Here is a 26372-nt window from a genome sequence, read left to right as displayed (position 1 = left end):
ATCCACTGCTACTAGATAATTGAGCCATTCAGGCAAAAGATTGCACAACAATTTGAACCATTTAAAAACCTATCAATTAAGTAGGTTATTTACATTAAGTGTGAGTAGAATGCAATGAAATCAGGATTGGTAATTACTTTAACATGACCTTGAAGGTCAGATTGACCATTGTATATCATAACCACAAGTTTGAGCTTGAGGTATATCTGCGTGATGACTCGGAAAGGTACTGCCAAGTTAGATGAACTTCGCAAGATCGAGGGTCAGGTGCAGACTTTTTGGGAGTCAAATAAAGTATTCGAAGCAGACGTTCCTTTGGAAAACAGTGAAACGTAACATCCCATAGTCGATGACATTTTTTTAGGATTCAAAAATACTTCGTCACTTTCCCTTACCCCTATATGAATGGAAGACTACATTTGGGCCACACATTTTCCTTATCGAAATGCGAGGTAAGCGAAATTGTCTTGTGAATGCGTGAAGTTTTCCGTCGGATACGAACGACTAAAGGGCAAGTTGACTCTATGGCCCTTCGGTCTTCATTGCACCGGTACGCCTATCCTAGCGTCTGCAGACAAATTGTCACGAGAATGCAAGGAGTTCGGTTGTCCGCCTGTTTTTCCACCCGAGGCTTCAGAGCCTTCTGCTGATATTGAGGCAGTGGTACTAACCTCTTATGCTTAACCTATAACTTAATAATTTAGACTCCTGCTCAAGGTAAAAGCAAAAAAAGTAAGGCTGTTGCGAAGGCTGGTGGCGCAAAATTTCAGTGGCAAATAATGGAGAGCCTTGGCATGGAGAACAATGAAATCGCTAAATTTAAAGACCCTGAATACTGGTTGAAGTTTTTCCCTGCTTTAGCTGTTGATGACCTGCGAAAATTAGGTGTCAAGGTGGGTTCTATGTACTCCAGTCGGTCTTATTTAATTATTTTTAATGCTGTGCTTGTAATAAATAAAGTTTGTTCTTCCTACTTCATGTGTGTCAGTGTTATCTATGCTCACCAGCTATATTTATTTATCTAATCCTTCATGGTTAACAATATTTTGTGAGCAAATGCCACTGAATACTGCTATTTCCTCGTATAGTTTATCTGCTAGTAGCTTACTTTTGCTGTCGATACTTCTTCAGATCCAAACTATAATGGTTGTTTTGATCCTTAACTGCGTCTGTTAACCGAGTTTAATGCTAATTCTCCGTCAGTTGGACTAGTAATACACATCCGATTTACTGACTTGTCTCTGTTTTCATTTTTTAGTTTCATATACTTGAAAATTATTCTGCACAAGAATCAACTAACGTTTCGACTATAGTTCTTATGAGAGGAAAGTTCTTCGTAACACGATACGTGTTGAACAATTAGGAATTATGTGGCTAATCAGGTCTGAAATCTCACACATTGACTGTTGCAGTCATTGTTTTGCATACTGAGGGTCGGTATAAATAACTCATCAGGTAAAGGTTAGTCTACATGGCTTGGAACCATACTCGAAGTGTAAGGGCCAGTTATATCACCCGGTTGTCTAAATCAGAGTAGGTTTGAACATGTGATTTAGTCGTTAAAAGCTGACTGCACTCATCATAGGATATTTGCTCCACCTAGAGCCGATCATAGTTAACGTGGGACATGACATGAATATACATCTCAACTTGTCGGCCCTAATGAGTTGGCATCTGACTAAATCTCTGCACGGATCTAAAAAGCTCATTTGGCTTTTGCCAACTTACGTCACCTATGGCGAAGACAAGATATCCATCTATCGATTGAGGGACGAGTATACTGCCCCTAGTTTTCGGATAGGAAAACAAAAGTAGAAATTAATTAGTTTTAAATCAGAGTGTGATAGGGGGGGCTATGGGAATATTAACTGCTTGCTAGAATAGAACTGAAGTGCTATCAGCTAAAGGAAATGAATCTACTGAGGTCTCTAACAACACTAGTTTGTCAGGATTCTTTTCGCAAGTCGAAATATTCTTTGCTAGTACTGCTTGCTACGACACTATATTAAACACAGAAACGCTTCATATAACCATATGGAACTATAATACAGCGTGATTTATAAGATAATGAATAGGTTTTCCCAATTATTTCTTTTCGGAGAATCTTTCGCTCCTTAGTACTTACGTTAATTCTTTTGGTTCTTCATATCGCCTTACTTTTGTAAATGTTGACGGCTACAGCAACGGCGGTACTAAGACAACGTTATGATGTCTGTTGATTTTCTCATTCAGAAGGACCTAATAAGGTTAACAATAATATTTTATCTCAATAAGTTTAGTAGGCTACTCTGCAGAATATTGGCGCGTGGTAAAATAACCTCAAATCTTTTTAATATTAGGTTGATTGGAGGAGATCCTTCATTACAACAGACGCTAATCCCTACTATGATTCATTCGTTCGTTGGCAGTTCCTGACTCTTAAGAAGCAAGGAAAAATTCAGTATGGTAAACGATATACCATATTCTCTGCTCGAGATAATCAGCCATGTATGGATCATGAGAGGACTGTTGGCGAGGTAAGGTGCGGTATAACACAACTTGTATTTCAAGGGTGTCGTTCCGCAAGAATATACGTTGATTAAGCTGAAAGTCATATCCGAATTTCCTTCGAAATTTAGGTGAGTACTTTTTCTGGCATTATTTTCTGATCCAAATATTTCACTTGTCACTTATCTTCATCGTTAAAATAACTGAGTCATACAGCCAACAATTAAAAGTATTAAGTCCGCCTCAACTTGATGTCTTCTATCGAAGTTTCCTGGATTAGTAGTCAGTAGCTTTGTGGACTGACGCTATCTTGATTTACTTATCATTATCTTTTTTCAAAAACTACTTCTGCGTCAGCTGACATAGGACAAGGCATGAGTAACTTATGTTCTAACCACGTTGGTCACTAAAGACGTTCACGGGTTGACATATAGTTACGTTTTCGCAAATTTCACGTTTTTCCAACTACTGTTGCTAAAAATAATCTGAGTAAAAGCAATTCAATATCATGTTTAACTTCTTGTAGAGCTGTTTACATGTAATAAGCCTAACACCTCGCAAAATTTCTGATAATATATCACTTCAAAAGTGACAGTGTTTTGTATATATTCGAAAATAATTTAGTTAAAATGAAATTTATTTACAGACTCCTAATGAGTGATACTTATCTATGATGTAAATATAATAAACTAGACGATTTGGGTCAGTTGCATGTAGTTGTTTACGTAACTAAAAGTACTATTTATTTGATCAAGTATTTGCTAAATTTGAGCTGCTGGGATGAGGATTATATCAGTTTTGAATACCTAAAATTCATCTTTGAAGGAAGAAAATTTATTGTTTATAACGTCACAATTTTGTATGCTCTTCAGTCCCAATTGTATAATGTTAAACGTTTAACGTTAATAGATACCTAGAGTAAACATGGAGGTTATGAATACTTGCGTTTTGCGGTGAATAAATTCGTCTTATTTTTGTCCTTAGTTGTTTAAACCAGTTAAAAGTACCCATATTCCTTGTTGCGGCAACTCTACGTCCTGAAACGATGTTTGGCCAAACTAATTGTTGGGTACATCCAGATATAGATTATGTCGGAGTGAAAAGCATACAACAGTCTTGTATACTAATTTGTACTCAACGCGCTGCTCAAAATATGGCGTATCAGGTTTGTCTTACGTACAATTTTGCTGTTGAATGATTATTAAAGTGCAATATGATATTGGCAACGCTACAGTGTTCATAATATTAGTATTTCTAACCATTCTGCATATTTCATTGGGAATAAATGGTTTTTGTACTTGATGAAACACTAGATACAAGTCATTTTCTTGATAAATACAAACTAATTGGCTGTAGCAAAAACTCAAACTCTGTATTGTGCCCGTAATTTCCTTTCAAATCTGTTGACTGGGTTAGTGTTTACTAAATGATACTCCATTTAGGAAATCAACCAAGAGTTTTTGCTAATAAAGGTAAATACACCCTAATTTCGTGTAAAACGTAACCAAACGTTACGACAAAATCATGGGTTTATATACCGCTCCACGCTTGATCATGTCCTCAGCCAGAGGTTTGGGTGATCTTTAGCATCCTAATTGGGAAGTCGCAAAAGCTGTTAGTCTTATCTACGTTACTAACTGATAGCCTCTTTTAACCCAATCATATTGTCGACAAATAAGGAGGTATGAAAGTTGTTGGGATGACATTCATATAGTATACTCAAATCGACGTGTTCAGTGTTTTGTAGATCACTATGCCTGGAAATGCATTGTTAGACGGCGGGATTACCTACACGATGTTATCACCAAATGCGAGCAATCCTTCGGAGATATCGACTATTGGGCACAGCAAGTCCCCACACAATTTAAACGCAGAGGAGTCAAGTTTCAAAAACAGAGCAGAACTGCTCTCACGGATGTGTGGTACAGCCAACGTTTTACTTCATGACTAATGTCGCGGCGGCACAAAAGATGGTCCAGATTACTATAAGGTTTTATAGTTTCCAGTCTCCATAAACTCATATAATCAGCTACAATACCTAAATGCACGCGCGTTTTGGGAATTTTCAGCCGGTCACAAAAATGATTGAAGTGCAGGGTCTTACTAGTCTTGGGAGAGTACTTTGCATTCTGAAGATGTAATAGACATGCCTTACTAACGGTGACTGATTGTCTACTAATTGAGTGGGGTCTGGATGGTTTGTGTGGCATTGCACAGTAAGGCAGTATCGGTCTGAAAACCAAAGACACTCCAAGTGACAGATTCACACCGCCACCACTTTTTACGGAGCTGTTTCTAGAATTTCGTTCGAATCAAAGTTGAAAAGATATGATGAAATTGTACAAGATTGCTTAACACTACTAGTAAAACTGGACAGTAGAGGGATGGTTTTAGTGTGTGCGGAGGCTTCAAAATCTTGATAAACTTTTCAAGCATATCGTTCGCCAACAGAAAGTCTTGCTCGATATATTAACCAACCAATTGGCAAATGGTAAAGAACGAAAACTAACCTATTCTTTACAAGCCACTTTCTCATGATTTTGTTAGGTTCGAAGAATCCGGTCATTTAAACGTGATTGGAAAAACATTGACTAAAATAAACCATTACTTCTAATTCGTTTATTCAGTATCATCTAACTCCATTATGTTCTGTTTATGATTATCTTCACTTGTTCTCAGTGTTTACCTCATTGCTTACCACTTTGTAGACAGTTTAAAATTTTTTTGGTGGAATATGTTTCGAAACTTCAAACTAGTAGTTGGAAGTTAGATGTTTTAACTGATGGGCTGCCTTTCTTGCGGATGCGTTAATTTTAAACATAATACAGATTGTTTCGTTTTTAGGAAAACCATCAGAATACTCTCAATTTCCATCTGCTTTTTCGTTCTAATTGTGTAATCGACATCCCCATCTGTTATTTCCTCGGTAACATGCCTGTGTAAATTATCTTTCACTTACATCGTGCTTTAAAACTGATTTTTACGACCAAAGTTTGATTGATGTCATAGCGTCTAATTCCTCCTTCAAACGTCGGAAGTTTCTGTTTCATTCAATAACCTGTTGTTATGTAACTTGATTTCAGGGTATTTTAGATCCTTTACGCCCTGGGCATATCGACATAGTTGCGAATTTCAAAGGTACTGATCTTCTCGGATTAAAAGTCAAGGCTCCATTATCCTCTTATGAATCTGGAGTTTTCGTTTTACCTATGATGTCAATTCGATCTTCTAAGGGTACCGGAGTTGTGACTAGTGTTCCTAGCGATTCTCCAGATGATTGGGTCGCTTTGCAAGATTTAATTAAAAAGCCTGTAAGATGGACCTCATATTGTTTCACTTTCGTTTTCGTTGTATGATTAAAGATATTACAAATTCTTTTTTTACTCCCAGCTGCTCCCATCACTTAGTATTCTTGGACACTAATTCACTCGACAAATCCCCAAATCAGAACACGGTTAAACAGGAACGAAATTGTATTCCAAATAACAAGAGTAGATAGAAGTAAGAAGCACAATGAGAAAAAACGTTAGTATATTTATAGTTTTTACATAGGAAGATTCTCGAGTATTCTCCAAATATCCACTAGCGCTGATTGGTTAAGAAAATGCCATTCAGCGTGCCCCAACATAATCCTGCACGAAACATGCCTTAATCCAATCTTTATTCCGCTAACAGAAGCCTACAGTGCCATTTGACTTCTTTTATATATTATGGAATTCAAATTTTCATTCAAATAAATTGATGTATGCAACAATGCATAATTTACTCTGAAGAGGCGGCTTACATTAGGTCATGAAACGTCAGAAATACAATTTTCTACTCATTGAGATATTACAGAAATATTTTTAATATTAAATTAATGATATATTTTTAAAGAATGCAGCTCATTTTATGCTGTTAATTCATTTAGTAATTGTTATGTCGAACAAAAACATTTTTGAATTATATTGTGGCCTATGCGATCGAGGTGTAATTAGATTAGAGCAGCTGTATGACCTAGTCTGAGTATTGATTATCTTACCTAAAATGTTTTCATAGTGTCAGTGACCTCTTACTAACCAATAATACGATAATGTGAAACAACAACCGTGAACAATATTTCAATACTATTGATCCAGGATAGAATAAAACACAGCAAGTAGATAACATCTAATTCTAAAATTCAGATTTATAACTGATTCGTACAATAATGCAGAGTAAAATCTTGATCAAACATCAACATAATTTAGAAACTACAGTGTAAACATAAATACTCCATAAATGGAAGAAAACTGAGTAATAGGTCCATAATATATTAACAGTAACTTAAGAGAGGTATAGCAAATAATAACAATTTATACATAGCGAAAAAGTTCACAGGTGGGGAATACAAAGATACAATAATTCAAGTATCTGGTAGCTATATAGCAGAAATTTAAACAATAACATAAGGTAGAACAGTCCCGAAAGTTCAGCTCTGTGTGGTGCATATATATCTGGTGTTCCCTTGTATCAATATTTCTGTGTTCAAATAAATAATCAGCTCTGTTTAATATTTACCCCGTTATATCAATAACTTATGGATAACATATCATTACTGTGTGTTATCATAAGCAGGTTAAACTATTCGATGTTCAATGAGATGCAGATTCGAATCCCGCCCTACCCAGGTCTATTTTACTATTATCACTGAAAGTCTTATGAGAGGTGTGACCTTAAGTCAAGTTGATGAACTTGTACTTGGTAAATGAATTATATTAATTAATTAGGGTTGTTAGGGCTATATACATTGACATGGCTTTTTATTGAGGTTGTGTCACAACTGGAATGAAAAGAATATACATGAGTTGAATTACTTCCATCAGTGTTCGTCATTAGCTTGTAGATTTTGAAGATCGACTTGATTAATCATTTATTCTGTAATTTATTGCTGATAACCTTTTTTTGTTTCCCCAACTTTTACTGAATCATGGCTTTCAGGTTACTTCAGTTTCTCGTAACTCACAAAAACAGGTGGGGTACTGTTCAATCCCCTTTGAAATATTACTTCCTAAGCGTATTTTTATGTGTTCCTGAGTAAATGATAATCCAACCTACTACGTACCTAACTGCATAAGCTTTATGCTTACAGCAGGTGAATTATCCGCTTGTTTATTTATATAAGTTGATATTACTGTACATTTCAGTTGTAATAATAGATGGGATAATCAACTACTGCGGTTCTTTTTTCATAATCACAGTTGTCAAACTTGATTCTGGATCACTAACCCAATAATTATATAACTACTTACTTCGCCATGTTTTCTTTCCGTATGGGTTTGTTAAAATTTTGATAGCATTCTGTGTATAGGTATTTGAGGGTAGTTTTACGATTTTCTGTGGTTTACGTTAGCACTATTCTCTAGTGCAACTTTACATGAAAATCAATTTGTACAACGAGAATTTCCGATTTCGGTGAAACATTTGTGCGCGTCATTTTTCTGATAGAATTAACAGTAAAAACAAACCATTATCTCACCACTTTATTATGTTAATTGTGGATTTCTAGTAGATTGAGTCATATTATTCTTGTTCAATTGTTTTCACTTTTAATTCACAGGCATTCCGGACGAAGTACAATCTCCTTGATTCGATGGTCATACCATTCGAACCGGTTTGTAATTTACACAAAAATAACAATTATAATGTGATTTCAATTTTCAGATTCCTATAATTGAGACACCAGGTTTAGGTAGTTTACCAGCTGTCACAATAGTAGATCAGTTAAAGATTCAAAGTCAAAATGATCGAGATAAATTGCAAGAGGCTAAAGAAAAGGTTTATCGTGTTGGCTTTTACGATGGGGTAGGCTATTCTTATTCAAATATACATATTATTGTTCCTTAAATATAATAACATATTAGATTATGTTGGTTGAAAAATATAAAGGTTTAAAAGTGAATTCAGTGAAGAAACTTATTCAAGATCAATTGGTTGAAACGGTGAGTGATAAATAATCTTTTTTCTAGATTTATTAGTTAAATTTGCTTGGTGAGCTAATTATATCCCTGTTATTGCCAATTAAAATTTTTGGGTTTTTTCTAATTTGTTTTCGTCAGAAATTTAGATTTCTACTACTGGATTCCATCAGTAATAATTTAACAACCGAAAGACCATAGTTATTAAGAAAAATTTAAACTACGACTTTCACGACATTCTACAACATTTAATCGTTTCTGCACGTTTCTAGATTTTGGGTCTTCACAATTTTTTCATCAGGAAAATATCAAATGTGACTAATAAAATAATGATATACTTATTATATCCTAACGGGCAGAAATTTATACTTTTGACATTTCATGGCTTAGTGTAAGCCATTTCTCCAGATCAATTAAATAAGCAACCGGATTTACTTACCCGCAGGGAGTGGTTTACTTTAAGTTATGAAACATCAAAAAGCCAAATTTATACTCATTTGGGATATGACAAATATTTTATTATTAACTTTCTATCCAATGCTCAATTTGTTTAAAATTACCAAGTCAAACAGTGGTATTAATACCGACAAATTAAATATGACTTTTAAATCCTACATAGTGCATTAATTCTTTTTGTGCGTTTTACAGCGATAATGTTTTACTCTAAATATCACACGTGCTGGTATTTGGTTATCCACTTTTTTATATAGAAAACTGTTTATTATGTAAATACCTGCAACTGAATTAGACTATTGAGTTGTCAATCTGTTGTACTAATATCTCTCTTAGTTAATATATGGAGTAAGTGTTATATCCCCTGGCGAATTATGAATCGTAAATCTGAGGTCCATTTATGGACAAATGTAATACGCCTATTCCTATTGGATAGTTGTTAAATAAGTGACCTAAATCTGAGGTCTATTTATGGACAAATACAATATGCCCATTCCCTATTAGATAGTTGTTAAATAAGTGACCTAATCGTTTCCGTGTTCCTCTTATCATAACCCTTATTTTGACCTTGGAACTATTATTATTGATTACTTTCCCCCTAGCTACAGCCACATTGGCCAATTACTGTACAAATGTTATTTTTCTATTTTTGATATGTGTGGTCTGTTTGGTTAGTATATATAACCCAGTATGCTTGTAAATAATGATTCATATTGCTGAGGCTGTTATTTGTGTTCTGGACTTAACGGCTGGGCTAGGCAGATAGGAAGGACCGAATAGCACCCAAGACTGCTCGTACGTATTTCCTGTATCATTGGACACATATATATATATATTAAGAGGGCAAATTGATACGTTATAACAGTAAGATAAAAAATAATATCGTAAATTGAACTACCATGCACTGTGAGTACTGAGTTTGTTTAGTTCATCCTTAGTTATATAATTTTATTTGTTAGAAGGGCTTGACAGCTTAATCGACTAAATCATCCGAAATCCACCAGCTCAACTGCAGATTCCCATCATCTCATAATTGTGCGTAGATTGACCAATGATATGTTTTTCAGTGAGCTTTATTAATTGTAAACCAACTTTGTGTACTCAGAAATTCTAAATAAAAAAATTCGGAGTAGGAATAAGGTGTACAAGTAAACATATCGAAAGCAAATCCGGTTATTACAGTTAACCTAATTTCTGTCATACCTTTTTTAATGTATATCATTTCACTAACTTGCTTTACACAGACATTCATTGAACTGTTTCTTACGATTAAGCCTAAGAGTCAGAAGAGTTGTTACTGTCCCACTTAAACTTTCAAACAGAACTCCCAAACTTGAGATTATTCTAAACAAGTATTCACTTGGGATAAAAGACTGAATTGTTTAGATTTGATAGCATTTTATCTGTCAAATTGTTTGCCATAAATATTGTATTGTAAATTATGTCAATTATACAACATTGTGCTTTTTTGTCTATAAATCCATTTATATTAGAATGATGCTATAATTTATTACGAGCCGGAAAATCTGGTCGTTACACGTGGTGGTGATGAAGCAGTGGTTGCTTTGTGTGATCAATGGTATCTAGATTACGGTTCAGAGGAATGGAAAGCAGAAGTCCGTAAAGCAGTAGCCAACTTGTCAGCAACTGATGAGGTAATATCATATCGTTATAATTATCTGTAATGATATCTTTTCATAAGATTAGTATTACGAGTTGATTTTTTGTAAAGTTTATGTTCTTGTGCATGAAGATGATACGTTGTTCCTCACATTTTTAACACAGAAAAATGAACGCGGCATAATTAAATTATTTGAGAACTGTGCACTGTATGCTGTTGTATCATCACTGGGGTTTCACAATAGTGTGTCAATATGAAATCCACTATGATGATATCTAAAATTAACACACATCGTTCGATTGGGCTATCTACTGGTCTATTTAGAGGTATATATAAAAAGGGGAGTTGGTCGTTCTTCTTAACAAGTATATGTGTGATCACATTATTTGGAATGTATTGCTTTAATGTATCACTTAGTTCTTACAATCTTCATCTTCTTATAGCACTATCGAGGTTATATCTGTTTTCACTTCTGTATTAGTATGTGTACAGTAGGTCAAAACATGACGGCATGGAAATCCGTTTTCAATAGAAAAACTACAGGAACAATTGACGGGATTTCTGAAGACCCTGTAAGTGCCTGTAGCGTCACCAGACGCGGAAATGTTGACTGACGTAATGGCTTCAGTAACGGGTTGGGGCAGGTGGCGCTTCAATAACTGACATTCAGCGGGTATCAGTTTATTTTCGAGACAACGTTTTTGAGGTTTCCGACCAATAATTTTCTTGTTGCGACATTCCTATATGTATTTTTGAACTCGCTCTTCCATCCAATATTCAGCCCTAAGAAGCACACTGAAAATGGATCTCAGCACGGATGTTTTTCTTATCCATTTGTGCAGCTTCAAAATTTTATGTACTGTCTCTTCGAAGTTGCTATTATTTTGTTCAAGAAGTGTCGCAGCCGGTCGAAACGTATTGGACCATTTGCGTTTCTTAGGCAACGAGTGATCTCGTATATATCGGTAAAAAGTCCCGTCTGATGCTTCAATAACTGAAAAATAGCTTTGGAAACTACAAAAGACTGTAGTGTCTAAATATTTTTATTTATCTGTCCACGTTTCGAGTGAACATCAGGCGGAAGAATAGATGTAAAAGTTGAGATCGCGGCCTCTACGATTACAATTTAAGGTTAATCTCATTCAATTAATAACTTACCTTATTTATGACATTGCGAATTAGGTGTAAACAAAATATGGTGCGAGTTCGGATACACTTCTGTTATGGCAATAGCTGTCGCCAGTAAGTTATCCGTGACAATACCAACCAACTGTCGATTGTTAGTTGAGCGCAAGAAGAATGACGGAAATCGTGACATCAGAGCAGAAGTTTCACGACTTATAAAGGATATACAAACAGGTATTTCCATTAAATTCATTTCCAACGCAACAATTCGATATAAAAATAAATTTTCGTTGTCGGTTTTGTAAATCCCGTCGAAACTAACATCAGGAAAACGACATGTCAAATTCATCTGATCGGCAGTTGCGAAAAAAAGTACCAAAGATAATTTTCGTCATCAATTTCACACCCACAAAACCCACCAAATGACAATATGAGCTTTCAGTTTGACGTAATCACCTATCATTAACAATTTAAATAGGCATACTGCCTACGTGGAACGTTGGCCTGCGAGAACACTTTCTGGCGCATGTTAGAAACATCTTGCAGATTCAGACGCTTCTCACAAAATTGGTAAGTGAAGTGGATAATATTAAATGCTGCTGTCCCCGAAATCAGCAAGGGTCTCACTGTTTCAAATTCTACGTCAGTTAACATGCGCATTCAAGAATTGTTGTCGTACCTCAAGGAATCCCACTCATGATTGTAATGCACATTCCCGCGAACAACAGTCCAGTAATCTCCAATAAATTTATAAAAGATGAAGACCGGACATTGAGTGTTCATTGAAGTCCTTCAGCACTTAGGAAATTACCTTTTTCGTCTAATCGGCTATGAGGATCCGCTAAGTGTTCTGCAATCATTTCTCCAATATACAAATTTAATATACGACTTCTGATCTCTATGGAAATGAGAGTCTCTCACCGCATAATGACAATACGTTGCCCTTTCATAAGTTATGATGACGCTTCAAGTGATTGGAACGCTACCAGATACAATGTATTCAAGAATATTTTATCTGTTTCCGTGACTACGTGAGAAACGACAGAGCTTGTACCTTGTACGTTACCATCGTCCATAGTTTGAAGCAAAGGTGCTCTGTCGACAAGTACTTATATTTTATATCAATTTTAAGAAATAAATAACCAACTGTTATGAACTTAAAACTAGCCATTTAATTAGACGAAACGGAATGAAAAAAATTGAAAAATTGGATGGAAAAAATTAAATAAAAAAGATACAAAAACCGCCGTGCGTTTAATGATATTCATTTATATGTATGTAATGAAATAGAAATAGAAATGTGTATTGTTTTCCCATACATTAGTCATAGTGACCTTGGCTTACCCTCATAACCCAAAATTATTTCTGATAATAGTTTATAAAATACTTTATATTTGGTAGAACTTCAATATGGTAGTGACCTTTGTGTGTAATTAATAAATTCATTTATCTGTTATTTATTTGATAATACACATTGTTCCCTTTTTTCCCTGCAAATTTGTATAGAGTACTTGATAATTCTCATATTTCTTAAATTTATCCTAATTAATTTTGTTATAGTTCACTTGACTGTGCAAAAAGTCAATCAATTAAAACCAAACAACAAATCAGTCAATATTTAATCTTTAAAATGATTAGATTATATATTTTATTCAGTTTTTATGCTAGTTTGTGGAGACTATATCAAAATGTATTTAAGATTTCGCCTCATATTTTAAAGCCTATATCACTCAAGAAAGACTCTTATTAAAAACCAAAAACCAAGGTACTTTTTCCAATGTGTAAAATTCAATCTACACTGACAAATAGATATTTTTGTTTGTTCGTTGTAATTGCAAATGTATTCACTCACAGTTTCATTGGTTGGTTACAAACGTGTGACTGTGTTATTTTTTACAATTGTTAACTTGATTTTATGTTGGATTCATTCTTATTCTTTTCTAATAGTGGCATGCGATTTCATTGTTTTTTTTATTTAGGTTAGACGCGGTCTTTATTCAACCGTTGACTGGTTGCATGAACATGCTTGCTCTCGTACATATGGGTTGGGTACTCGTTTACCATGGGATGATAAGTGGCTTATTGAATCTTTATCTGACTCTACAATATATATGGCATATTATACAATAGCTCATTTGTTGCAAGGCGGGTCATTAGATGGTAGAAAACCTGGTCCTCTTAAAATTTGGTCAGTTGAATATTTACTGCGCTTTTGTTTGTGTTTATTAATTGTTACTTCTCCACAGAAATAATTTTAACCGTAGTTTAGGTGATATTTTGTTGGTGTTCCTATTTTTTTTAATCTTTTGTTGGTTAAACTAACAAGCACACTCTGGTTTTGGTTACTTGATTACCAAACCTATATCAGTTCTTGATTATTTTAAAATGAGTTAAGTGTAGCAAATGTTTTTGACGAGATTATAAATCACAAAACAAAGATACATAATTTTCGGGCTATGGTGCAAAATAACTATTTGGTAATTCTGTATCGGAAGTGTAACAGTCAGTTGTTTTAAGTAAAATAATTTAGCTTTGAAAATATGTGGCTTCAGATTTTAGAATCTGAACTCCTATATAACCGGTAAAAATTCGACAGGGTCGTTGCATTGTCTAATATATATTTATTAATATTGTAAGTAAAATCCTGATAAACAAAGCTACCGACAATCTAACATACTGCTTAACTCAAATTTGTAAAATGTGCTCAACTTTGCTGTCAAACTTGTAATAAATACAGTAAAATAAACTGATATTTAATAGTTTTATAGTTGAAATCATGAGTCAATTGAAGCTAGACCACCATGGAAATCCTGGAAGCATTGGACGGCCGTTTCGTCAGATTATGGGACTCCTCTGCAGTGCGCGTCCACGATCATATGCTCACTAGTGACTGGCCCCAACAGATATTTCCTGGACTTCTAGTAAGAAGCATTGACCAGTGTAGTTCAACCGGGTCTGATGTGAGATAGTAACTCACTGAAGACAATGGTGGACGGTTGCTCAATTTGGTGGATTGGTTAAAATTAAACATTAACACCGTTGAATGCTAGCTCAGTGGCCTAGAGGTTAAGCACTCGCGCGCGAGACTGATAAGTCCCGGGCTCGAACCTCGCGAGGCGGGATCGTGGATGCGCACTGCTGAAGAGTCTCACAATTGAACGAAACTGCCGTCCAGTGCTTCCAGGTTTCCTATGGATGTCTAGCTTCAATTGTCTCATGATTTCAACCATAAAATTACTAAAATCTCCACAAAACCCCTTTTGATTTAATAGTTTGGTAAGTCAATCCATAAAATTGAATTTTTTCAAGATGACATCCATTTTTCTGATGAAAATTTAGATTTGTGAAAAGAAAAACCAGAGTAGATTAATTACTTCTTTCTGTTACTTCAAAAACATTCACAAGTTTTCAAAATTTCCTTTCATTTAATTTGTAAGTTATTGATACGAAAAGATTTTTCTATTGATCAAACAAGTAACCACATAAAAAACATTTAGGAATAGTTCACCAGATAATTAAAGAGTACAGAATAAGTTACTCTTTACATATGAACGCTATTTGTTTGATGTTTAACTATAACTGAAAATTAGAATTATGTACTGGTAATAATTTTTCAGTGAATAATAAATAGACTAAATTAAATGATTTAATGTTGCATCTTTATGTAACATTAGTTTCCCATGGTTACAATCAATGAAACTGAATTCAACTCATGTACCATTTACGAATTCATCTATTCGACTTTAGACTATGTTGCATAATAGCTGGATACTTGGTTGTTGAAACTGAAGTAGGTGAAATGCCTTTCAAACTCAGTGTACCCAATGGTTAAATTCGATTACTTCAAACAATGACGAAGTATTCGAACAAGAAGTCATTTCACATTTTTGGCAAGATTTCTTGTTTCTATTTTCATAGCCAAAGCTTTTGTTGATCTTTATGTATACGTGCTTACTTTACATTCCTTTAAATATGATTTTATATCTTTTTGTTAAGGCCAGAACACATGACACCGGAAGTGTGGGATTACATATTTTTGGGAATAGGAGATCCAGACGATTTAGTCAAAATAAACAGACATTCATCTCTAAGTGTACCAATATTGAAACGACTCCGTAAAGAATTTCTTTTCTGGTATCCAGTTGATTTAAGAGTTAGTGGAAAGGATCTTATCTCCAATCATTTAACCTACTACTTATACAATCATACTGCTATATGGCCAAATGAACCAAATTTATGGCCTCGAAACATACGTGCCAATGGCCATTTGTTATTGAACTCTAATAAGGTAATTGACTTTTTATACTTCGTAGTTTTTAAGGTTACCAATGTTACATATACTGTCATTAGTTCAGGGTTTAACAATCATCTAATATTTGCGTATATATTAATCACATTAATAAAATTTGATAACAAAAATAAGTACCAGTAAAATAGCACGAGATGTTAGAGTAGACAAATTCTGTCACGCATCAATAGCATACAGATCTTATTCTTTGTTTGTTAGATGCTTTAGAATCTGTCACTTAGTAATTAAAGTTAACTCACTCATTTAAACTAATACATGTTAATTGGATTCAGTTTGTTTACATATCCATGTAAAACTTTCAACCTTGTTTTATGTGAATAGTCGATCTAATGTTGTAATCCAAGGGCATACAGCGGGTCTTATTATAGGTTTTGCAAGATTATTGAACTCAACTATTCTAATGAATGTTTTTGGTTGCATATTTTTAATCATAAAATTTATTCACATTAATATTGTCCACTGATCTTAATTTTGTTTCATACAGATGTCAAAATCAACTGGTAATTTTCTCACTTTAGCAGATGCTGTGGAAAAGTACTCAGCTGATGGTAAGTTATCTAGATTGTTGTTGTCGGAAATTTACTGTTTTCTCAACTTTAATAAAAATAAGTTGATTCAGTTGTGAGATGTGGTATTTTAATTATACTTCTTGTCGTTTCATGAATACCCTGTTTTATCAAATAATTATCGAGTGTTTTTAATTTTTAATTCTTTGAACTGGCCGATACAAATGAAAAGATTTGTTATCGTTCTAGACAACGTAATCAGTGCCTACTTTAAGTAGTAGTGATGAATTTGATTCCTTCCTAAGTATTAAGTAGGTTCATTCTCATAACATTGTTTCAAGCTAGTCGTCTTCACAGGCTGTATTATCCCTCTGTGTCCTTGTTTTTCCGTTGAGCATTTTGTTTAATTGACTTAAAAGTTATTTTGTATTACAAAATTTGTGGTCAGTCAATAGTCGCTTATTATATTCCTAGTTTCCATTTTCTTTGAAGAAAATGTACCCCACAATGTTTATAATTCCCTGGGTCCTAAAGACAAATAATTGTTGTCGCATAATTAAATAACCAACAAAGGATTTAAAAAAACAATTTCTTTATCAACATATTCAGTAATTTAAACTGATGTTTTAAATGTTATCGTAAATTAAAAACATTTCTTTCTTTGTTGAACAGTTAAATACGCATGTACTTTTTGTGTTTCTTATAAAATAATAAATTGTGCGCGCATGTAGAAAAACAACAGAAATTCATTTAATTTTTATAAAATCTATTTACTGTTTAACTACTTATTTTTTCTCTTCGTAATAAGGTGTTCGTCTTGCTCTGGCTGATGCTGGTGATTCTTTAGACGATGCTAATGTAAAAGAAGAAATGGCTGAAGCTGGACTTTTGCGTTTGTATAGCCTTTTGGATTGGTTCAATATGACTTTGGAGATTTTAAACGATTCAACTTTACAACAAAAATCTAATTATCGAACAGGTGCTTATACAATGCATGCAGATTTCGTTTTTGAAAAGTACGCTTTATTTAGTTTTAAATGAGACATGAATTCATTTTTCAGTTTTTTTCTAAAATAAAAGTCTCATTATTATAGTAGTTTTCATGTTTTTTTTTGAATTATAGTTCATTTAGTCTTCAGTTCTTAATAGCTTAATAGTTAGTATTATCTTTCCGATCATTTTAAATAGTTTAAATGAATAACACTTTTTATTACTCATGATTTGTCATATCTTTAACACACTTAAGTTTTACACGTTTACACTTATCGTTTATAGTAACTGACTTTTTTAAGTGAACGGTATAATTGTCATTGAGTTTCCTCTTTATTTACTCCTGAGTGAAATATGTTCTTAAACATTTTATTCATAGTGAAATAAATCATACGATTGAATTGGCCGATAAAGCATACGCTGCACAAGAATACAGAGAAGTACTTAAAATTGTCTTTTATGAACTTCAGGTAAGTAAATATACTTTTTACTAAAAATTGCTTTTGCTTTTAATCATCATAGTATAAGTCTTGGTGAAATTTAGTATCTCAAGTAAAAAGTCAATATAAATAATTATACAGTTTATATTTTTATGTTAACAAGATATAAATGTATCGTAAATCGTTGCCATAGCAGCTTTTACAAATTTGGTATGTTTTAAATGAACAGTTCTTTAATTATATATCAATCTGATTTTAGAATGTAGTCTGTTAGCTTTCTAGTTACACGTTTAATACTTTCTAAACGATATATGACCAATTCAAATACTATGGGTATCTAATGAATTGAATTTTTATTGCTTGTATTCGGGCTCAACTTACTTGGTTATCAAATCTATTATTATTGTCACTTAACTATTCGAAAATCTAAAGAAGTGTATACGATAGATAATTATCTTAATTAGCTATTGGTTTTCTGAATAGTGGCTGATTGGTATTAAGTACAATATTTTGTCGGTTTTAAAAACTCCAAAGACAGTTGAATATCATGATTCATATTTATATGAACAGTATCTAAGTCATCTTCCTACTCGCTTAGGCAAAGAATATTCTCTTGAACATAACCTGTGGTAACAGTCAGAACTTCAAGCGCTTACGTTCTGTCAATATATGAAATTTTATTCTTTCCTTTAACCATCATATTACTGTTTAATTCATTTCACAGTATCGTTTTCTGGGATATTTATATAGGCACATCGTGACCGTTATCGTGAAGTTTGTCAAGGCAGTGTACATACTAATCTAATTCGACGTTATATGAATATTCAATTACTACTACTTAGTCCAATTTGTTCACATGTTTGTGAACATATATGGATTAATCTGTTAAACAACAAAACATCAATATTTTGTGAAAAATGGCCTGAACTTAGTTGTCCAGTGGATCGAATACTTCTTTTACAAGGTAAAATAAGTTGCTGAATGTAGTTTGATTTGTTAATTTCGTTCATGTTCACTAATCGTGCTTTTGAAAATATGGTTATTACTTTGAGAATAAGTGCGTCATCATTAACTAATAGTTGACATAGAGATAACTTAATTGATATATTTCTTAAGTCAGAGTGCATATTTCACCCTCACACATTGTTAGATGATTTAAACACGAGGTTCCGAACCTAGGTTTTGTGCTAGATATCACTCTCTAACTTAAATCCCTCTACATCTTGAGAAGACTGGCATTCTTCTTTGGGACTCGAATCTGTTTGACGTGTTCGGTAGGGTTCAAATTCACTTATTAATAACCTATTTCACGTTGTGTAGTCAAAAATCCTGCTCAAATTCTATCAACGAGGTTGTAATGTGACCATTTGTCTGGCTGAGCTAACATTTGCGTACACTTTTCGAACTCTAAGTAACAGAAGTTTCAAGTCCCTGTTTCTCACTTTCTCCTTCCAACAACTTAACGTCAAAGTATAGTGCACACAGTGTTGGGTTATTTGGCCTAGTGACCACATTGCAACCTAATCGATAGCATTCAACCAACGCTAATGACTAGAAATTACACTGGGTACTACTAACCGATCATTTGATGTCTAACTTTCATACAAAAATGTGGTCCAACATTAAGTTGTTACTTACCTCACATTTATGTTATATTTCAGTAGTTTGTTTGATTACTATTTTTCAAGAATAATTAAATTATTCAGTGGATGTTTTTCTATTCATTCTTGTTTTCTTTCTTCCTAATTAGGTCGTTACATAGATGATACCGCTCATGCTTTTAGATTACAACTTAAACAATACCAATCATCAAAGTCTTTCAAGAGTAGTAAATCTGTTGGATCTCATTCTGTTACACAGTTTATTCCACCTTCGGATGCCGTTGTTTGGGTTGCTAAAGCTTATCCAACATGGCAGGTATTTCTTGGTCCCATTTCATCATGTTTTCTTGGTTTATTAAGTTGGATCATATGATAACTTTCATAGCCCTTATATTAATACAACTGCTTTTTCTCTTTTTAAACGACTGATTCTCACCCATGGTTCAGTGAAATAGAAATTTAATTTTCTTATTTTGGTTTTCTATATTACTAACTTTTTTTAGGCACAAATTCTTGAAATTATGGCAGCTAATCTTTCCGATGATGGTAAAACGTTAGCAGATAATGCAACATTAGCTCAACTTTTACGTCCTCATCTAAAGGCTATGGGTAGAATGGCAAAACGTGCTATGCCATTTGTACAGTTAGTCCGGGAACGGTTTTTAATTCACGGTAAACAAGTTCTTCAACTTCAGTTAGAGGTGGATGAATGTGAAGTAATTAAAAAGAATTTATCCTATCTTATATCGACTTTAGGATTAAGACAACCTGATGGTTTAAAAGTAAGTTTTATGGTGAAATATCAATATGTGCTAGTAATTTTCTGTTGTTTTTCTAAACAGTTTTGGAATACATCAAATAAATTTCACTTCAGCACCTTGTCGTTAGTAGTTTTGGTCTAGCGATTGCCCTAGTTTTTTATATGGTGGTGATCCAGTCAGTTTAAGTATTTCATTCATGTTCCGGTGTAACACATGTGAACTTTAACACAAATTTCTTGCATTATAGGATATTTTTATGTAATAAATTCAGCTAAACGGATTTTTGATTAGTTGACATCTGGGTTATTTTGCTACTTATTCTCATTCCGGTAGATTCAGTAATAATATCTCGAAAATATAAAAAGAAAGTAGCTTCAAAGCTTTTATGTTTAGAGTAATTAATTAACCATTAAAGTGAATGAACACATTAGTAATACCGTTTTTTATTGTGAATGGTGTTAGCGTTTTGGTGTGTTATAAAGCGAACTTTAGTAAATATTCAAAAGGGAAATAGGTGGGATGACAAGGACATACTTTAGCTTGGTTATGGTGGAGTTCTGTTCTCTGAGCTAGATGGTTTGTTTGTGGAGCTTTCATCGTTCTTCTGAACGACATCAGCACAAACTTCATGTTGAAGTAAAGTATTCGAATCTGTCTACATGGACTCACAACTTGTCCTGTAGACCTAGATCTTGATTGGCTATTGTTAACCTTTAACCTGTCATCGTTTACTTCCTTCGCTTGGTTATTTCGAACTTGACTTTACAAATCAATCACTTTTCCAATGGATATATACTTAATGTAATATCTTCATCACAAATGAGTTACATTTTAGTAACCTCATGATTAAACGTGCATTGTTTTACTTCCTCTGGTATTATCCAATTACATTTTCCGTTTAAGAAAAACTGCTCATCTGAACCATCATTTTCAAATTAACACTTAGAAGATTGACTAAAATTGAAAATTATACATGAATTGTCAAAAGAATACAGGCAAAGTAGATTAGGTTGTCTATCAGTTCAGTTGTTAATTACTGATAATTACTTGCTTTGGTTTAGGACTTCAGTTTAGAGCATATGATGATCCTAAACCTACTCATTGAATTCTAAATGTGAATCGTTTTTACCGAAGTAGTTTTAAAATACTAGTCAGTGATTAAAAACTTCATGGACTGATCACATTAATTCTGTCGGTATTGGATTCAGAATTGACTAAATCATAACATAAAGAACGCCTTATTATCTTTAATTGTTATTGTTGTATGGAATTAACGCTAACAGTACACTCTTAGAATACTCCTTAGGTTTGAATTCAATGTCAACAGTTTACAAAAGTGATTTATAGCAGTTTTTATTGTATGGGTATTCATTTATCAATTTATTATTTTTCATTTTTGCGACGTAAGCGTACGGTTGTAACTGCTGCTTGATGGGTAATTAATCATATTTTTATCTATGTCATCTGTCTCGTCTCTTCAGAAGCTAAAAATCATCCCATATTAATAAAGATAAGTTGTTCGTTACGTTAATCAGTCAGTCAGTCAACTACAACGTAGGACCAGGCACACATATGCACCGGTCTAAGTTGTCATACCTCATTAGCACAACAAGATGAACACCGAATTCATAGTAGTTAATTTAGTGGTGGTAATATATGGAAGAAAGATTGTATATAAGCAATATAGCACAGGAAGAAAGACAGATATGAAGCAATTTTAATCTCAAGGTTTAAGGGAAGACAAAGAGTGTATACGCTTACGCCATTGTGATTGATTCTGAGCCATGTCACAGAGTCTCCAACCACTGGTTACGATAGACAAGCGGACCCCAACCAAGTAGTCTGCACCTACCAACATGGCTCAGACTAGAAGTTAGTGACTTCAAGCTGTTTTGCTTAGTTACTGATGTCACGTTTTGGTATGGCTGCCCTTAACTTTCTCCCAACCATCTCAGTTGATGAAGATTCACAACCTCATCAAGTGATTTACCATCATTCCCTAATACCCCTACTATTACTTACCCGGCGATCCCAGCAGATACGAGCAATATTTCTAAGACATCTGTTACTAAACACTAGTAACCTACGAGTATCTTCTACTCTTAATAGCCACGTTTCGCAGCCGTAAAGTAGAACAGAGCGAACTGCTGCGCAGTATACTCGTCCCTTAATTGATAGACGGCTGTCTCACCTTCACCACAGGTCGCGTAAGTTGGTAAAAGCCAAACGAGCTTGCTGAATCCGTGCACAGATTTCGTCAGACACCAACCCATTAGGGCTGATTAGACTTGCTGCCAAAAGAGTGGATTTTATCAGTATCTTCACCAAACAGGACTATGTCATCTGCGTCTTCTAAGTCGATAAGTAGACCTCCCGGTAGTTGATCGATTCCTGAAAATCCAGTCGACGAGAGCGTTATTTCCAGTAGGAGGTCTTTAATGAAATCGAAGAAAAATGGAGATAGTGGACAGTCTTTCTGGACACAACGTGAGATTGTAAAATCAAACGACAGTTCTCCCTAAGCTCTGACTTGACTGGTAGTGTTCAAGTAGAGAGCCTTCACAAGGTTTATGTACCTCTGAGGTACACCCTTCAATGACAGGCACTGCCACAGAACCTCTCGGTCTACAGAGTCAAATACTGCTTTAAAGTGAAAATCTACCATGCCAAGTAAGAATGAGCATGCCTTTTTTCTAAGATCTGAATATGTGGTCGATGCAACCATGACCAGGTATGAAGTCAGCCTGACTTTCTCGTGTCTGCATTTCATAAGTCTTAGTTAAGCACCCGATAATTATTGAGGCCAGTATTTTAGATGCTATATTAGTCAAACTAATCCCGACCGTTGCTGCATCTTGACGTGGTGGTCGGGCTTGCCTATCGTGATGAACCAATCGAGCTGTACTGGCTAGGACAATCGTTCCTCAAGGTCCTACCATGCCAGACAGGTTGGTTGAAGAGCGGTAAGACTAAAAGCAGCAAACCCAAGGTCCGAAGGCAAAGTCGTACTTCTGACTGTACAGAGGTGTGACAGCTGCAAGGTGTTTCTTTCAGACAACCAGCATAACAGTGATGCTGCCTCTCCACATGGAGGGGTGGGGTTAGAAACGGTCTACCCTAAAATGCACACCTCGCCTTATCCCACGGATATCCGTCTCCTATGGTAAGGTCTCCACAAGTACGGAGCTAACACAAAAAGGTCGTGTGTGACCGACCTCGAGCAGTTGTCTTTTGGACACTGCAGTGACGCTCTAAGGTCACTAAGACCACTTCTAATCCAATTTCCTTTTCAGTACCTCCAGAAGAATCCCTCCACGGTGTGGGCAACCGGGAAATGATAACTGCCCTCATACCTTCAACAGCACTCAAGATCACGTTGCGTTAATAGTTTGTAATTTTTCAATAAATTCGATTTTTTTTACCTGATTCAGATTCGTGACATTCAAGTGTGGTGTATAAAAATTTAAATGTCGAACGTGTATGGAAATTTAATTCAATCTTTGAGTTATTATAAATTCTCATTATAGTTAACTGAATCTTTCATCAAGTCTTTTGTCATTTGCCGCTTAATATCTAAATTTGATGATTTTCACGGTCGTTTTGTTATTATTGTTTTAGATTAACTACTCATGCGATTCTAATGATAGTGGTATTGAAGAAAGTGTTTGTCCTTTGGAGCCTCTTATTTTGTTTTGTGAACCATCTACGACAGCATCCATTACGTTTTTAAATCCGGATGTCGGTTCAGGTCTCTTTACACTTAACGGTGTTACCATTTTTGACGGCGATACGTATACTGATGTGGTCTCACGTGTAATCAGTCTCTGCCGTTCACTTACGTTAAATAGTAAAGGTAAACTCACTTGGTATTGTTTGAATCTTCCTATTGATGTTTAGGACTGAAACTGATCAGTCTCTTATTGGCATATGTGTATACTGTGCGTATTGCCTCGATATAGCCTTAACTCACAAGCATTATAGGCAAAGATGGATAGTGGCTGGTAGTAGAATCCAGGATGCGCGTTTCGTCCTATTTGGGACTCGTCGGCCAAATGTACCTGCATCTCAGAGTTGATGTTCACTCTGGGATAACGCGATGGCGTTTGAATTGAACGGTACTGGGTTCGAGTTCCAGAGTGAACATCAACTGTGAGATGCAGGTTCATCCAGCTGACGAGTCCCAAATAGGACGAAACGCGCATCCTGGATTCTACTGCTAGCCACTATCCATCTTTGCTGAGTAAAGGTAGACGTTTTTTGGATTTTGTTTTCTGAATTATCCAAATTCCTGACTTTTCCTAATTTGATTCAGTTTTAATTTCAAAACCATCTTTTATGAGATACACACCAAGAGTATATATTGAGTATTAGTTGTATAAAGAAGTGCATAGTCAAAGCTATTATAAAATAGCTGAGTTTAAAAACTTGGATATTGTATTCTTTACGATGAATAGCTCTCAAAAAATTGTCATTTTCTCAACACACCAGTTAGGACATCAGATAAATGATCAAAAGCACATTCGTATGCTTTAAACTGAACTTACCTCATTATGTATTTTAAATACTAAATCATGATGCACTTCTTATAAAAAATCATAACGCATACAAATCTGGGTCATTTTTAGCATAAAGCCAAGTAACCCGTTGTTGGTTAATCAACTGTAATTCGTAAATAGTAAACGGTGTAAAAAGTTCTCAAGTCAAATTAAGGCCTTGAAGTCGGAGTATGTAGAAATGGTACTGCCTCAAACTGACCAATAAACACAGACTAATGTACTTGTGGATAGCTCATCAAGTTTTTTCCTAACTCCTTAACATGTACTTCTACAGAATAATTGATCAAAGAACTAATAAAAATTTGACTTTGTATTAATTGTACAACCAGGCCTTGTTGCTTGCCAGTCAAATCTGTTCTCGTAAAAATCTTGAAAACTAGACTTCTGTCAGTCAATATTTCTTAGCATTGACTTAACAACTTAAACGTTTCCACTTAAATCGTTTTCTCACAAAGACACCGTAAAGTAGCGGATCTGGCATCTTTTTGGATAATAATCAAACTTACGCTATGTAAGGCTACTATATATATATATATATATATATATATATATATATATATGAAGTGATCTCATTTACCAAAATACTTGTGACGTTCTATGTAATTATCTTCTATGTAATTATCTCACATGTAAATCGTTGCCCATTTTAAAATTTATTAAACAATTAATTTGAATTTTGATTACTACTCATTTGGCAGATCCCTTCTAAAATCTGTCGGTGTAAAACTATAGTTTGTCCTTGATACTGGATAAATAAATATAAGTCCTTGATTTCTAATATATAACCACCAAAAGGAGTTTGCAGCGATTGCTAGAGTCAATCGGAATTTACTGAGATGCTTAGACAAAGTGATTTATTCTATGAATACAACTTTACTCTTATTTACTCCAGTCTAGTTTCTAATTTGCGTTTTTCCGTTTTTTTTAAATTTTTTTAAAGATTTAAAAAATATAACATTGTACCGTTTTACTGATCCTACATGTGGACATTTACGTATTCCTCCATACCCCATTGAAGCTCTACAAATCGTCCAATCAACAGCTCGTTTTGTAGTCGATGAATCATCCACCGTAACTCTGAAGACTGGCAGTGATTTTATTCCTATTGGCAAAAAGCTTGTGTACACAACTACCGTATCGTCATGATCATCTTTTGCCAGAATAAAGCTTTTTATTTTTGTGTTGCTTTTTAAACAAAGTGTTGAATGCCTTCAGGGACTAAAGATTTCTTTCATTGATTCGTGTTCATTATGATGTATTTTTTGGCTTTGTATACCGTCCTGTATAGTAATCAAAGTAAGTGAGCAGGCTTGTAGATTCATTCATTTCAGTTGGTGGGTCTACTGACTGAATTCATAGGACTATTCCAAATTACAAAACTTAAACAATGTCCAGAATATTCTTAGTGGTAGTCGAGACTATGTATGTACCTGATCAAACCTCCCAATAAGAGTTTTGTCAACTTCCTGCGAATTAATCCAAACTCTGAAGTGGAAGATTGAAGACACGATTCTTTTGTAGAGTTGAGATACAGTGTCTTGATAATAATTCTCGGTGCTGTTGCTAATTATTAGTTACTAGGGCGAT

At 34.4% G+C, this 26372-nt stretch overlaps 1 protein-coding gene across 1 annotated transcript; it reads left to right on the top strand.

The window, feature by feature from the left end:
• Positions 1-180: 180 nt before the first annotated feature.
• On the top strand, positions 181-25931 carry Smp_194160 (putative leucyl-tRNA synthetase; the record flags this gene model as incomplete). The annotated part of the gene is made up of 21 exons (XM_018793896.1): positions 181-332; positions 365-452; positions 484-663; positions 705-893; positions 2340-2516; positions 2551-2618; positions 3472-3652; positions 5571-5798; positions 8170-8310; positions 8370-8447; positions 10370-10531; positions 13602-13810; positions 15619-15910; positions 16416-16479; positions 17246-17453; positions 17807-17897; positions 18618-18831; positions 19618-19784; positions 19972-20250; positions 23848-24082; positions 25726-25931. The coding sequence occupies exons 1-21, from the start codon at positions 214-216 to the stop codon at positions 25929-25931; spliced, it is 3576 nt and encodes a 1191-aa protein (XP_018648363.1). The 5' UTR covers positions 181-213.
• Between the last annotated feature and the right edge of the window lie 441 nt (positions 25932-26372).

The sequence above is a fragment of the Schistosoma mansoni genome, chromosome 1, assembly GCF_000237925.1.
Source record: "Schistosoma mansoni strain Puerto Rico chromosome 1, complete genome".
Taxonomy (NCBI): domain Eukaryota; kingdom Metazoa; phylum Platyhelminthes; class Trematoda; order Strigeidida; family Schistosomatidae; genus Schistosoma; species Schistosoma mansoni.
Note: the sequence above shows the minus strand (reverse complement) of the source record. Positions and strands in the feature narration are given on the sequence as shown.